We start from the raw sequence: 16,062 nt of genomic DNA, 5'->3' as shown, positions 1-16,062 counted from the left end.
TCCCATTCATTTTATACTCTATTCAAGATACCCAATATGAGGAAATTCAAATGGTTGCAAGCAGGTGTTGATATAGCGGTGTTCCCCTGTAGTTGGAGTGGAACATATGGTCTTCACAGGTCTTGTGTGGATTACTGTAAAACCCAAAATTTTTGCATGCACGAAACTTTCATGAATTTCGCAAGGAGCCAAGATTTGTGAAAGTTTAATGCTCATGAAAATTCATGTCTGCACAACGCATTGAATGCCAGTGGCACTTCACAAAAGTTTCACATCACAAAAAAAAAGGCCTTCCGCTCCAATTTACAAATGTTTCTGGTTTTAAAGTACTCTCCACAACTTGCTATATCTTTCCCACTTTCACCCCTCACCTTTCCATCATCTAACCTCCAGGTGTACGCCTTGCTGGCTGAAACAGTGGACAAGATGACGGCTCTCTTTGAGGACATCAAGCAGAAACAGGACGACGCCCTCATTGACCAACTGATGAACAAGATGTGATCTCTTGAAAATATTGAAAGGACACTTTTACTTCAGAAGGCTGAAGTCGACTTCAGCAACATCAGAAAACCACATGACCTATTCTTGATCACCTTCAGTCACAAGGGTTGCAGCTACTTTCCCCTCTGTTTTATTCATATGTTGTTGTTGTTGTTGTTTTTTGCCATTATATGAATTTTAGATGATTTTGTTTTTGTTTTGTTTTTTGTACTGTTATGTGCACTTACACTCAGACTTGGATCGCTACATCTTAAAGGCAAGTCTTTTTTTTCCCCCAAATTTGTAATTCTTTATTTTAGATTTAATATCCTACTGTATAAGCTGTTATTTTCGCAAGGGTTAAATTCTCACAAAATTTCACGAATCACAGTTGGATCGCAAATTTAACAACACGCGAAAATGTCGCCATGCGCTAGGTTAATAGTGCATTTATGATAGCGTCGTTATTCATTTGCAAAAACAACATCTCGCGAAAATGTCTGTGACCTCCACATTCATGAAAATATATGTACACGAAAAAAGCAGCTTATACAGTAAATCAAAAGAGCCAGAAACATACTTGTGTAAATCGTACCACCTAATCCATCAGACAAATAGACACTCACACTATCTGTGTTTTGAAAAGAGGAAGTACTGTATAATAACAAAAGAAATGAGCTCAGCATATTACACATGAATTCATCTCAAAGAGAAGTTTGACATGAAAGTGAAGAATGCTTGATAATCAGAAGAATCCCTGATGTGGTTTCTCACTGTGGGAAAATCAACAGAGCTGTCTCCTCATTGTTAAGTATAGAAAATATAAGCTCAACAACCCCTCCCCCACCCCCTACAGCAATAAAGAACCTGAATGATAATGGTATTATCAATTTCTCCTAACATGGGCAGTGCTAGCTCTTTGCTGTATCTTGAGAAGACCCATTGTAGACAGTGTTTCTCAGACATACAAAATGTGAAAGAGGTGTCATTTTGAGAGTAAAAGAACACTAGCAGGCGTCACATGACGAAGACATCAGTCACATGACTTAGCCTGAAACCAACGAGTGTCTGTAGGGTGCTGTGCATGTTGCTTTATTGATCACATCTGTCTCAAATATTTCTTTGAGTTTGCTCAGTTTAACAAAGATCTTCTCTTTTTTCTTTCTGCATTCACCTTATGAATTTTTGGATTTCCATAATGAATCAAACACATGGATTTTTTTTTTCCAAAGACAGAAACCTAGCAGATGTTTATGTGGGCAGGTTTATGTTTATGTGGGCAGGTTGGCAGAAATAATAATCGACTTTTTTTTAAAGTCTCCTTTTTAATGTACACAGATCAAGTTTCACTCGTTGCTCAACAGTCGGAATCCTAAATACCAAAGCTCTACAAAGATTTGTCTCTCCCATCTTGAGATAAGACGAGTAAAATCAGTCAAAAATTTAGTATTTATTTGCACTCGTTCATGTTCTTCTTCCTCCACTCCAAGTTAATGTGACTGGAATGCAAGATAAACTGCATTTCATTGTACAGGTTTAGATGTTTTGTTGGTCAACTAATGAAATCTATAACTGTATATTATAGTCAACTGCATTCATGTATTTCTTATACTCTATTTACTATGTTCGAATTAAATTGTTCCGTCCAACTGAATATTACTGTTTTCTCCATTTGTTCTCGATGTCATTAGCTTCAACAATAAGAGGGGGGGGGGGGGAGACAAAATTGCAATACACACGTATGTTAACCGATATATTTTTGTATGGGAATATTTTACCAGTACACCCATGTATTAGCTAGAAGTAACAATTTTTCTTAATTTCATATATGACATACATGATAAATTGTGAGGGCATGACATTGTCAACTCGCTCATTTGAATATTCAAAAGGATCGACTGGTCAAGAAATGTTTTCCGAAGTGAAATTTCAAAATGTCACATCTTCCCAATTTCTTTTCCGATTTTTGTCATTTCTGGATTGTTCTGTAGAGAATGGTTTTCTCTTTCTTTTAGAATGTAAAGTATTAATTTTTTGGGGGTGGATTTCCTCTTTAAACAATTTTGCAGATACACGTATTGCATCATTACAGCTAATGAGGCACATCATCATACTGGGGACTGTTGGAGTCCTCACACGGACTGTTGGTATTGTGTCATGGTTGTTTTGGTTTTTATATGTGTATATTCTGGTGTGTGTGAGAGAGAGAGTATTGGTGGTAGTAGTAGTTATAATAATATATAATAATATATAATATATTATATGTATATATATATATATATATATATATATATATATATATATATATATATTCCTAGTTGGCACCTTAGGGAGACATATTGGGGGGAAGTGTCTTCATTAGGGAGACAACTGGTCATTAAGGAGACAATTTTCGTGTCTCCATTGCGTAAACTGCCATTGAACATGTATTAATAAATTTGCATATAAAACAAATGGAAATGTCTTCCAAATGACCCATCTAGGAGTATATATATGTATGTATGTATATATATATATATATATATATATATATATATATATATATATATATATATATATATATATATATATATATATATATATATACGTGTATATACACATTGTGATAATATATTATATATAATAATATATTATTATATATGTATATTATTACATATAGAGTAGTTGTTGAAATACTGTGGAGTACATGTATACACCACTGCACCTAAGTTTGCCAATGGAGGTGCATTGAATTTAAAGGATTGTACAGTACTGGTTGAGGTACATTGTTTGGCGAGATAATGATCTCAAAATACTACTCGACTATCCACAAGATACATCGTACAAGCAGTGTGTTTGATACTAAGTATTCTATTGACATGATATTATAGAACACAAGTTGCTGTGGGTTGTTCCTTGGTTTGGAGGGGGAGGGCTGCTAGGAGGTTTATTTCTTATTTGGGAGAAGGTACTTCTTTATCGTCATGGATGTCTTGGTTATTTGTTAGAGTTCTTGTCATAAATGTCAGGCAAACATAATGTACCATATCTCCAATATACCATTTTCCCAAACAACCAACCATCAATCAACACAATAATCACTGAGAGGACAACCTGTATATCCTTATACAATTCTGCCATGTTATTAGCCCATCAGCCATTTACAGCAGTGTAGACATGTACACATACATGATTAGCAGTGAAGACTTGAGCTTCCTTAAATGACAAACTTGTGTCTTGTATTGTCCTGCAGAACACTCGAGATGCTTTGATTTCAATTCACGCCAGTGCATGTACTATTGTTACAGTTTCATACTCGGTTTCGTGGTTACAGTGGAAGAGAAAGTGTTTACAAGCCCTTAATTCAGAATAGGCTAAACATATCCTGACACACCCAAAATCTTTTAAATGGGCAATTCTATAGACCATATCATTTGCAAAGACTAGTCATGCGAGATGTTATTTGTGTAATGTGCTGTAATTCCATCCAAAAGTCATAGACGTCTTGCTGACAATGACTTGTCTGATGAAAAAATATCTTAATAGGACCCAGGCTGGTTCTTTCATCAGAACACCAATATTACAGAACATAACACTGACTTGATGTTTGGCACTCACAAAAATATCATAACCATGCAAAATGTTTCAATTTGAATAACTGGATATAGAAATTTTTATCTTCATTTTCAAAACTTGTTCTACAGCTGTACACACAAGTCAGCTGCAATATGGAATGATGTCCTGCCACAGAGATGAAGGCATGGAAGGGAAAACAAAGGAATCAAAAATTAAAAATCTGTCAACCAATTCCAAATTTTAATTTAAAAGAAAACATATGAGGTATATGAGTTTTCTTCAATTTGTCTGCCTTTTGTTTAAGAAAATACATCTTTTGCCACCAGAGATTTGCCACATCTAATTCCTCATAGAGCTTAACTAGTGGTGTAACTTTGGTTTCTATCAATTCATCATGGTTTCTGTTTAAATTTCCATGCTCTGAATAACAATGAGAGTACATGAATTCTACACTAAGCATATCACCGTTTGTTTGAATAAATTGATCCTAATGAGAATATTGCCAAATAACGATCTCAGGCATCTGAGAGCTGTTCTCACCATTAAATCACCAAACATTAGAACTTGTTTGTCACACACTGTGCATAAGATAATGAATCTTGATACAATAGAAATAGTGGCGAAGTATGCTAAATCTCTGCACACTCTTTTCAAAGTTTTGGAAACAACTTCTATCACAATCACAGAGCATCCTGCTAATTTGTCAGTGTCATTTGGCATGAAAATGTCACCGAATATTATCAACAAATGCATACTGAAGGAGTATAGAGCATCCAGCAGGTGTTGTAATCAAACAAGCATACTGTAAAAGTAGATATTTTGGTGTATTTTTCACACTTAGCCTGATATGATGAGTTTTGCATGTTTTTAATTCTGTGGAATCCAAGATATTAACTACTGGAACATATAGCAATAAAACATATATGTGTGATGTTATTTTTGCGCTAGTTTCTGGTTGCCCAAAATGTGCGAAAATTTCAACACCGCAAAAAAATTTCCACTTTTACAGATAGGGCCTGCGGTATAATGCTGTATCGTGATGTGGCTAGCTGCTCAGGTGACTACAGCTACAAATATCATGACACCCTAATTGGAACTGCAGGTCCAATGATGGTGACCAGATAGTAGCGAAACAACGGCACAACTGTTTCCAACCAGTATGCCCACATCATCTGCTCATAACCACTGAAGAACCTTGTTCTTGTGAGGCATCTCTTCAGAAGCAAAATGACAAGTTGATGAAGCGTACCCCAACACCTTAGCTCTCGTCTAATGACGACAATGGTCAATGGAATGGATTCGGGAGAATCCTCTCGCATACATGTCCATCTCTTTCAAATCAAGACCATTAGCTCATGATTTGAGGAGGTAAACACACCTCCACTTGATGACCATGTCACCATCTTTAGGCATCTGGGTTAATGACGCCCGTCGCACAGTTTCAGCCTCTGTTGTGATTTCAACCTCAAACATGATCATTCTTGCAGACCAACCCATATATCTTCCTCATTATTCATGTCCATCTCCACCTAAGAAAGAAACAAAAACAGAAATGTATGATACAAATTTAATTCAAGCAACAACAAAGAACATTTCAAGTGGTCCCCATAATATGTCACTGTCCTATTTTGAGAATCATTTTCATGCAACCCTTTCATAACATTTAAAAAGTTATCTATTTTCCCAGCAGTTGATTAGCAAGAATCATCTCTGTGCTGTACACAGAAGTAGCAGATAGTTGAATGATTTGTAATGGAGTACTCAGCATGCCAACTAAATTAATTTTAAATAAAAGTATGCAGTTTCTATTGACAAAAGAATCTGGAAACTTAAACCATGCTGAAATTACTTCTGGAAAAAAAAAATACACCATGTCAAAAAGATATTTCATGTAATGTTATCTGTTCTGTAGCCTGCTCAAACAAGAATCACTTGAAAGTGTAAACTGTACTTGATTCTGTACGAGGTCATACAATTTCATCAATAGAAATACGATATACATGTATTCACAAGGATGTGTCATATCAGAATCTATCTAGAGAGATGTCTATCTAAGTGGGTGGTCCACCGGCAACTTCTATTTCTGCCTCACAATATGTTGCATTTATATACGTGTACATAAAGAATAGCTCTCTTATTTTATTCTTTGGCTTCAAAATCATTCATTTTTGTAGAAAATGTAATAAGAATTACCAGACATTTGAACAAAATTATCTTCCTTTAGCTCAAGATATTCACATGTAAGTCATGTGAAATCTGATCATCATTTCTGCCATGTAAAACAGTTTTATCATCAGCCCAGCAATGTCTTGTAAAGACACAGTCACACACTTCCGAATGAGTTTTCTACAGACCGTCATGACCCCTGTGTGTCTGTTTGACCTTCTTAGTTCTTCTTCCATTACAGTGACTTGCTGATTATTGTGTCAATATCTTGTGAGGATGGGTACGTGGACCACTTCACTGGATTAGCACCCTGCTCTTTGCAATGAATGATAGAACTGAGTTCTGTTACGAGTATGTACATGTATGAGCTGTGGCTTAATCATACACGGGACCTCCACTTCATGTCTTATCCGAGGGACAGAGTGCTTTGCCTCTACTAGAGGGGATGGCATGACAATTTGTGAGAATAAGACCTTGCGGAATATATGGCATATACACAGTATTCTAGAGCAGGAAGAGAAGTGTCTGACCTCTTCTGGCGACTCCTGGTCGTAGTCATTCATCTCCTCCGCCTCAGGATCCTCCGCCTCCTCGGACTCCTCTTCAGATTCGATGTCCCCCTCCTCATCCTCCTCATCATACGTCTGAGACAAAAAAAAACAACAACAACAACAACAACAACAAAAAACAAAGTCAGGAAATAAAACAACACTCAAGGTAAGTTCTGAAGTTTGACAAGGACTCACATTTTGAAAACAATCATTATAACTTGCTCTTTTTGCTCAAAATCACTATTTATTGTTGATGATATTAGGCCAGTTTTTGTCACATTTTTTGCTAGTTTCATATCTCAGGGATGCCAGTTACAATGAAAAAGAGGGTCTGAAATACATTTACCTGCAGCTACTTCATACATGAAAGGGCATAAACTTTTACACTACCACTAACCAGAGCCTGAATTCAGGCTTTTGCCTGAAAATTGTCATCCCCGTCGCCTGAAATCTGCATTCTACACTAAAATTGACTGGGCTTGTGTGTTATTTTGCTTGGCTAAAGTTGAGTTTGTTTTCATTTCATGTGCCTACTATAAAGGGAATGTTATCAAGTTCTCTTCAAATACTGGGCAAGTTGAATTGAACAATATGGCAAACATTCATAAGACATTAATATCAATATTATTGGCTACAACTACATGTACAGCTGTAGGACCTACATTTGTACATATTACACGGTTGTGACTAATATTGATATTTGGTTTAAAAACTTGACTGGAAATCACAATTTTAGACTTTACCTCAGATGCTGTTTTTCCGATGGGAATCATATCTTGGTCTTTTTCTACGATGCTCTGCAGCTGTAAAAGGATTTGGGAGAAAGGTCACAATTAGTAAATTCACTGTGATGTAGCAATCTCTCAGTTTGACAAGCATTTCATTTAGACATGGATAGTAAGACTACCTTCTTTTAACATTTATTCTTAGCTACATTTACTGTTTCGCAACAAAACAAAACCTTTTTTATTTTGTAAAAATTGACAACTGTTCATAGAAAAGACAATCTACATGTAAACAAGGTTATCTTGTATTACCTCACAAGGGAAAGCATAGCTACAATTCAGACTACCCTCATAAGTATTGAAGAAAACGACTAATAAACTCTTCAATACAAAGTGGGATAATCAGGTCCGTAACTGAGGGGGTAAGGGGGGCTCAGGGTGTTCTGCAGAATCCCCCCTCCCCCTGTTTGCCAGCAGCAATAAAATATAATTATTCATGAATAAAAAACAAAATTGCCTCAAAAATAAAAAACAAAATTGCCTAAAAAGAAAAAAGCATTAAAGGGGGCTTTATTGTAATGGCACCAGAAAATTGCATTGAAGCCTTTTTTCTCTCTCTCTTTGTTTATTTTTTTTTTTACCTTGTCAGCTTTACGGACATAATCAAGCGAATTGCCGCAGTCCTTTCATTTTCGCGTTGCATCGCAAAAAAGCGTGGAGACTCCTTCTAAGGGGTGCCCCGGGGGTTACTTATAAGGCTGACGGGGTTACTTATAAGGGGGACGGGTTACTTATAAGGAGGGGCCCCCCTTGTGAGTGGGTTTCCCGAACTGAGTTAAAGGATGTTCAATGTTTATTTGATGAAAATTGGCCTTTTTGGATATCCAAAAAAGCCATCCTAATAAACTGACAGGCCACAAATTTTAAGTTTAGGTCTTATACAAATGTAGGATCTCTTTCGTGTTTTATGTTTATTAAACAAATGTTAGAACCTAAATTTTCAGATTTTACCTTTTCTTTTTTTAAATAATCAAATAAATGTTAAACTTTTGATTCCTCTTAAAATTACAGAATGGATGATGCTTTTTTAACACGAAACACAGCCCGAACGCCGAACGAAAGTATAATTTGTAAACTGTCAAAAGGAGCGCCCCGACGAGCCCGAGCCAGGTTAAAATAATAGCGTTGTAGCAGTCCTCTTTCAAGATTTCATAAAGTAGTTTCTAAATATCTCGCAAAACGTTACAAGATGAATCCTCACCTCAACCGGTAGAATTTCTACTGTACAGTCCCTTTATGAATTAGATGTAAATTTATAATTCAGGCAATTGTGTAGGGCCTACTTATCAAAGTCAAAACGGCCCTATCTATTATTACCCTCGTTCTCACATCATTTTCCACATGTGGGACTAGGCTAAACGTTCTAATCTACCATTTCAAACGATATATTTGAATGAATACACAAACCCAGCTCTGATGCTTCCTCTCCTCTTCTGCTAGCTCTGCTTCGTCTTCAAATGGCTTCTCCACATCAAACCAGAGAGGGTTTGAGAGCCTTGGTAATAAAGATGGAAAAATTGACGCCATTTTATGCAGCTTCTTCCAACTCACTACAAAATCACAAGTCTAACCGTGGGCCCGTCGGCCGTCGTTGCACGTTGTGTTGTGTCGTTCTCTAGCTGCTAGCTGTGTATGTAACCGCATGCGCAATATGCGCCCGCAGCACAGAGAACGCACGAGGAACAAACGGATGACGTATGAGACGTACATCGAACATCAGAAAACCTTTCACATGACGGCTATCGGACTACAAATGCTTACTTCCTCTACTACTAGTATCTCTAACTACTGTTGGTAAATCAGCTAATATGCCAAAGGAATCGACGGCCAAGACCCCCTGGCCAGTAGCGATGGCAAACCGGCCGTGAGTTTCGCGATATGTAGATGTCTAACATGTTAGATATGGAGTCGAGAGTTCTGGTTCGTTCGTTCGTTACTCGGTCAGTCTCTATGGGATGCAGATGTAGGGCCTAAACATAGTACATTTGTACATAGGATACGGTACAAGTATTTTATGGTTGCAAATTTCGTTATTTTTACAATCAATTCAACTTCAGTTGCACTCAGCACTTGATATGTTTACAATTTATTGTTTGTAAATAGTTCAAACAAACGTTACGACAGCATTGAACACTAAATTGCTTAGGAAATGTGCACTTTAATTGCGCAGTGAAAACTGTCCGTACGGGTCACGGAGGCCGCCATTTTGGACGCGTCATATCGGAAAGTATCGTGAAGGGCGAGATTTCGGTATCTTTGACCGCGAGTTCAGTACTTGCATGGATCGATCAGTGAACACGTTCGATCATCTGCTCCGACAAAACACAAAACTGTGAAAAAAAAAGAAAAGAATAATTTAGAGTAGGCCTAGGCCTGTTAGAACCTACATGTATATCAAATTTAATGGGCATTTCTTCGATCTTGCGTAAATTGGGTGTTGAAAAAACAAATAAAAACATTGAAGACTAGATACAGTATCTATGTAGAAGTTTTCAGCATTCTGCTAAATACGCAAGTGGCCGGGTCAGGGTGAACTGGCTGGGACGCGGGAGTGAGTTTGATTTGGGGGGGGGGGGGGGGGGGGGAGACACCTTTTTTATCATATCACAGGAAGTTTTGAACTAGATCTATAATCAGCTTTCAAGTTTTATCAGCTGTTAGGCATTCGGCATCAGAGTTCAAGCATGTGGTAACTTCTCTGCAACAACTTTGGGAAAGTTTAATTTTGAATTATTTTTCTGAACACGGCTTACTTTTCTTTTTCTTTTTTTTTATTTAGTTTTGTTTTGCATTCAGTGTGAAGTGCTTTCTGAATTCATCGTATGGCTTTAGCAGGCACTTAACACGATGTGGGCCTTGAGTTCCAATAATTTGCTTTAGGCCGAAAAGATTTTGCAAAAATTAGCAAAAAATAAGTTGTTATGTTAGCCGCCATTCTAATTTTTTTTTTTATTTTTTTTTTTATTTTTTTTTTTTTTTGTGCTATAGAGGGGTGAACCGGGACAGCATCACTGTCCCACTTCTCCCTGTATTCAATTAAAGTTGTGCTGAAATTAGGCAATCATTTTTTTTTTTATTACATGTATTATCATTTTAAATTCTGGATGCTTTTAATGCAACTGTCTCTGGACCGTAATGGATATACTGTACATGTACTAGTAGTGTCTATCAACGTTTTGCGATGAAACTCATGTGTAGATATTCAAACACACACACATACACACACACACACACACACACACACTCATGGTATACTTGTAATAATATAGGACTACATCTAGCCTATTCGATTTACTGTTTGTCCCACTTCACCCCAACCAATGTCCCACTTCTCCCAGGGGGTGGTTCACTTCATCCCGATCGGTAGCCTTTTTTTTTTCCATCAATAATACTATACAAATATGAGACTTTTAGGAATATGAAGTAACAACCCATCATGTGGCCTAGCATCAGTAGTCTTTGGGTCCGAGACATGAGAGCTCCATTCTAAATATCAGAAAAGTTATAGGAGAAAATTAATCAATCACAATTTTTGTCCCACTTCTCCCCACTCTCCCCCACACTAGCTTACTAACCAAGGCCCTTTAGTATCCTATTCATTTGCAAGACTGGCAATATATTGCACTTGCAGCTCAAATCCTGTGTACTTCTCCATCACTGATTAGTCAATCAAGGAAATCAATCCAAGTAAGCCTTTCTGTCACATATAGGCCTATGTATGCGTAACACTCATTTGCATATATTTGCCACTACTTCACAAAACACACACACACACACGCACACACACACACACAAAAGATTGTCTGACATTACAGAGCAGATCATAAGCTTCAAAGGGAATGGTGCCTCAGAATAGGATCCTACTTCAATTTAAAAAAAAAAAAAAAAAAAAAAATCCTCTAGCATCACTGCCCTGGGGCCAGAGGGCAAATAAACGCCTATAAGTCCGGCAATGAAAAAGGTGTCTCCTTGGTTCTATTCCTTGACAGGGACGATTATTACCTGGCAAGTCATGGCGATGGCGAAGGTAACATCGAGGGCTACATCGAGGGTGATGCAATCGAGTCTCAAGCCAGTGAACTCTCGGCCGGTGGCGGCAAGAGAAGAAGCAAGAGACATTATCAGCTGGCGGACGAAGATGAGGAGGTTGCAGTGATTGAATGGGTGCAGTCCGTTCCCATGCTGTGGAACCGGAAGGATAAAGAATTCAAGAACAAGTCTAAGAAGGATAGAGTGTGGGAAGAAAAGGCCCAAGAACTGGGATATGAGGGTAAGTTTGCATTTAATAGGTCGATTTGGGACTTTGCCATTTTTTAACTTGTGATTTATTTATTTTTTTACGTACTTGTTAAATACATCAAAATTGCTTCTTACTTTTGTCTTAATTTCTGTATTTTCAGTGAAGCTTTTGAGGACCTGGTACACTGACCTGAGGGATTTCAACACGAAGTTGATGAAGCAGAAATCGACGGATTCAACCAGACAGTTAACTGACAGAGAGAAGTGGGTGATGGACAAATTTTCCTTCCTTCGTTCCACAGTTCGCCACAACAGACCATCAATTAAGCGTGTAAGTATGGAAAAGTAGTTTCTGTTGCTTGTTGTCGATGTAATTGATTGTATTTCTATAATTGCAATGTTGAAATGACCTATGACTTGTATTGTTCTGTACCTGTACTTGCAGACGAGAGAGACAATTATGAGAACAAGGAGAGATCTGGCTAAGGCTAAGAGAATTGCTGCTGCAGGCAAAAAACGCCTGACTCATGTGGATACTGATCCTGACTCTGAGCAGGACGAGTCCTTTCCTGCAGCCTCCTTCAAAAAGTCCAAGCGGTGCAAAGACGATGGGGACCCATTAATTCAGTCTATACAGAGAAGAATTGATGCTGCCCAAACCGAGTTGGCTACTGTCCGCCAGGCTTTGACGTCCGAGCCTGTTACAGAGCGCACCGCTTTCCTTGAGTGGGTTAAGACTGTCTGCCGAGATGCTACAGAAGACCAGTGGTTTGAGTTCCAGACTACTTTCACCAACCTCTTCGCCAAGTGGAAGGTTGAAGATCGTCAGCTCCAGCAGCAGCAGGAGATGCAGGCGTTCTTCCCTCAGCCGACCTTGATCCGTCCGAGCTCAACTCCACCAAATCCTGATCCATCTCCTTGATATACCAGCCCATGCCAGGTTCCTGGAGGAGACCACCTCCCATGGACGCTTCTTTATGGACCAACCAGTCTTCAGAGTATGGCAACCTACTTTAACTTACAACACCCTCGGCATCCTCAGTTCCCAGCACCACCTCAAAAGCCTAACCAACAGCCTTCGCAACCGGTGCCCGTGTGCCAGATGTTGCCATAGCCTGCTACTTCGAAAAGTTCTTCAATAATCTGCCAAGCATTCTCTCTATTGGATACCATCACCCTTCTTTCCTACATTCAACCTGTTTGAGGACTCCATGGACTTTGGCCTCAGCGCAAGTGCCCTGGAGGCCCTAGACAAAAATCTCAACCTTCTTTCTGATCCAAGGAAAATTGAGCAACACGACGACAAAGAAGACATGTAATCATCAAGTTTGCTTTGTTATTATATTCACATTATTTTACTTTGATGTTTCATTCAATCTTAAAAAAAAAAGTGTATTAAAGTGTGAAATAATGATTGGAAAGAATTGCAGAAAAATAGCATGTGTAGCAAATAAAGAGCGGAAAGCATTAAAATGAATGAATAAAAAGTGATGAGATTAAAGAAAGAAAGAAAAAGAGACTGAAAAGTAAAGCAGTTTCTTGGAGATAGGTAAAATGAATCACAAGTTGGATACGTTTTTGATCTTTTGTTCAGATATGTTTTTCAGTCTTTGAAAAGAGAGTTCAAGCAAGTATGAATAAGGAGTGCAAAGTACAGTTCAAAGGACCTGTGAAATAAACAAAGACTGGAAAGCGTTTACCATACATGTACACTTTTCGTGTTTTATTCTTCCATATTCTTGTCTCTCAATGAATGTATAAGGTGTAATGAAAGAGAAGTGTGTATCCGATGAACAAAATCAGCAGAGAATAAAATAAAGTGTTGTTGAAATATGTGATTCTCTCAAGCAATCTGTTCTTTTCTCTTTTTCTTTTTCATTTTCACACAATCTTCATAGTATTTTTATTGTCACTTGTAATGCAGTCTTTCTATAGTTGAGGTTCAAAATTGGCAGGTTTATCACTGCAAAGATTTTCACAGATCAATAATATACATTGTAGTTGTACACTCTATCACAAATCACAAAGTACAAAGGTTAGATCACGGTGGTCCTGACATGGAACAGATCCAGCAGGGAAGTTGACCCAACGCTTCAGGAAGTTGCAGTTCTTATCATATCGAGTCATTTTTAGCTCTCACAGTGTCTCAAAGAAAGTATTAGTTTATGTAAATGCCACATCAAAGTTGGATAAATGATAACTGAACACTATTACATGTACATGTAGTTACTCTCACACGTTAAGGTGGGGGGGGGGGGGGGGGGGAGTCGCTACCCGTCTTGCAGCATAGCATTTCAGAATTACATTTTCCTGCTCGTGACTTTATTTATCAGCAATCGACAGAAAGTGACCAAGGAAATCGGATGTATAAAATTGAAAAATTATACAGTGGACTCCCGTTATAACAAAATGCTCGGGACCGGCAGTTTTCTTTCGTTATAACGAAATTTCGTTATAACCGAACAAATACAATATATAACGAAAACAAGGAACCACGTATCACATTATGTTTGCTGAATACTCATCATACACTCCAAAGCTATGTGAACTGTGATGGGATAACTGTATTACAATAAAGACGGGAGTGCACTGTATAATGAATAGCTTATAACTCGTTGTTGTTGAGCCGTTACCGTGCGTGACAAAAATATCTTTTTGTTTTCCTCATCTGTCACGGGCGCCTTTTGCCGTTACCTTCATTCTCACTCTTAAAGTCCTCCTTGGGGCTATCAAGCCACTCTACTTTGGGTCTCCAACTCCCATTTTCTTGGGATATGTGCATTCACTTGCATATAGTGTCCGCCATATCAGTTCGTTGACGGAATTGATTTGATCATGGAGCTATGGTTTGATTGTGTATCACGTAGGAACATACGTGCATAACAGGATGATAATTTGTATTGTTCATCGCATGGAATCAACCTAGCAAAACGAAATTGTAACCATAATTATCTCTTTTTCTTTTATATTGTCGTCATCACCATTACTGTGATTTAAAGTTTATAAGCCAGTTCGGGGTTAGCTCATGGGCACATCGGTACAAATGACCTTTCTTCTTTCTCAGTTGATTAGGCACTCCACGAGTTTTCAAGCGAGAGAAGGTATTTCAGCTTACCCGACGTAACAATTTATGGAATTCATCAGTCACGTTCAAACAAAGAATGAACTTGCGTAGACCAGGTGACCAGAATGATCCATCAATAAGCACTTTGGAAAACATCCATTTCATTATTTCGCATTGAATGTATTAATGATCTTTTTCTATTGATATTGTCAAATACCGCTTTTTGCTGTAAGGTGGATGTGCTGGCAAGCACCATTCATAATGATCACTTGAATAGTCATTACTGTACATCACAGATGCTTATCTCAGTGAATAAAAAAACCAACATACTCTGCTGGTACAGATGACCTTTTTCTGCTCATGCTCAAAGTGGAACCCCGAACTGGCTTATTGATCCTTACACTGCACAAAGTCCGGTGTTAAATATGAAACACCGAGCTGGTGTTAAATTTCCGGTGCTCATTCATGGTGTTAGATTAACACCTCCGGGTGTCATTTCAAAATTTTAAATTGTTTTTTGAATAGTTTCTTAGTTACTGCACTTCTTGTTAATTTTGAACTTCAACAAGACGATAAAGAATTTTCCGATAAAGTACTTGATTTTTGAAAAAAATCTGTAAATACATTTACACCACAGTAACAGCAGTTGGTGTGGTCCCCTATTGAAGCTGGACGGGTGTTATACCATTGAAATTAACACCACCAATATCAAATCAACACCATGCGGTGTCATTATTGAATTAACTCTAGCGCAGTGTCAAAAATATCACCAGCCACAGTGTCAAATTAACACCACGAAGTGCCAGGCGAACACTTTTTAACACCGTCACAATACATTTTCTACACCTGTGGGTGTGGTCCTCTATTGATGTTTGATCGGTGTTAGATTTAACACCCATGGTGTTAAATCTAACACCGATGTTTTTACAGTGTAGTATGTTCACGTATGTTTTCCCCCTTCTTTATGATTCTCTGTGTTCTGACTTGTTTGTTCACGAATTTGGCTCTGCAAATGCAACCACAATCCACCGCTCAAAATAATAATCAGAATTATTACGTATTCTAGCTCTGCGTGTACATTACTGTACGCGTAATCTGTTCTGTCATTTTAAGATCCTCTTCACGATAGAAAAATTAGATTATTGTTAGATTTCTGCCAGTGGAAAATGTAAAAAAGTGATATCCTCTCGATCGTGTTTTTTAACAAAACATCGTCGGCCAA

At 37.9% G+C, this 16,062-nt stretch overlaps 3 protein-coding genes across 3 annotated transcripts in view; 2 read left to right on the top strand and 1 right to left on the bottom strand.

Moving 5' to 3' along the window:
• LOC140237588 (MYCBP-associated protein-like) overlaps nucleotides 1–2,134 on the top strand; it is a 51,383-nt gene extending 49,249 nt beyond the window's left edge. The window contains exon 20 of the mRNA XM_072317521.1: nucleotides 394–2,134. Coding sequence (XP_072173622.1) covers nucleotides 394–501 — 108 coding nt within the window. The 3' untranslated portion in view covers nucleotides 502–2,134. The remainder of the gene's footprint in view (nucleotides 1–393) is intronic.
• A 1,446-nt stretch (nucleotides 2,135–3,580) lies between these two features.
• On the bottom strand, nucleotides 3,581–9,125 carry LOC140237585 (anaphase-promoting complex subunit 15-like). The gene is made up of 4 exons (XM_072317519.1): nucleotides 8,945–9,125; nucleotides 7,496–7,555; nucleotides 6,732–6,845; nucleotides 3,581–5,564 (listed from the first exon to the last, which is right to left on the bottom strand). Exons 1-4 carry the CDS (start codon nucleotides 9,062–9,064, stop codon nucleotides 5,511–5,513), a joined length of 348 nt encoding a protein of 115 aa, XP_072173620.1. The 5' UTR covers nucleotides 9,065–9,125; the 3' UTR covers nucleotides 3,581–5,510.
• A 138-nt stretch (nucleotides 9,126–9,263) lies between these two features.
• LOC140237788 (uncharacterized) lies at nucleotides 9,264–13,578 on the top strand. The gene is made up of 4 exons (XM_072317723.1): nucleotides 9,264–9,401; nucleotides 11,527–11,807; nucleotides 11,938–12,107; nucleotides 12,222–13,578. Exons 1-4 carry the CDS (start codon nucleotides 9,346–9,348, stop codon nucleotides 12,696–12,698), a joined length of 984 nt encoding a protein of 327 aa, XP_072173824.1. The 5' UTR covers nucleotides 9,264–9,345; the 3' UTR covers nucleotides 12,699–13,578.
• Nucleotides 13,579–16,062: the final 2,484 nt, after the last annotated feature.

This window comes from Diadema setosum, chromosome 14, assembly GCF_964275005.1.
Source record: "Diadema setosum chromosome 14, eeDiaSeto1, whole genome shotgun sequence".
Classification (NCBI taxonomy): domain Eukaryota; kingdom Metazoa; phylum Echinodermata; class Echinoidea; order Diadematoida; family Diadematidae; genus Diadema; species Diadema setosum.
Note: the sequence above shows the minus strand (reverse complement) of the source record. Positions and strands in the feature narration are given on the sequence as shown.

Excerpts from the sequence above, each read along its gene's own strand:
- LOC140237585 (XM_072317519.1), bottom strand. The coding sequence starts at position 9,064 with ATGGCGTCAATTTTTCCATCTTTATTACCAAGGCTCTCAAACCCTCTC. Across the intron at positions 7,556-8,944 it reads AGAGGAAGCATCAGAGCTGG|CTGCAGAGCATCGTAGAAAA; the intron begins GTTTGTGTATTC and ends ATCCTTTTACAG. Across the intron at positions 6,846-7,495 it reads TCGGAAAAACAGCATCTGAG|ACGTATGATGAGGAGGATGA; the intron begins GTAAAGTCTAAA and ends TTTTTGTCTCAG.
- LOC140237788 (XM_072317723.1), top strand. The coding sequence starts at position 9,346 with ATGCCAAAGGAATCGACGGCCAAGACCCCCTGGCCAGTAGCGATGGCA. Across the intron at positions 11,808-11,937 it reads CCAAGAACTGGGATATGAGG|TGAAGCTTTTGAGGACCTGG; the intron begins GTAAGTTTGCAT and ends CTGTATTTTCAG. Across the intron at positions 12,108-12,221 it reads ACAGACCATCAATTAAGCGT|ACGAGAGAGACAATTATGAG; the intron begins GTAAGTATGGAA and ends CTGTACTTGCAG.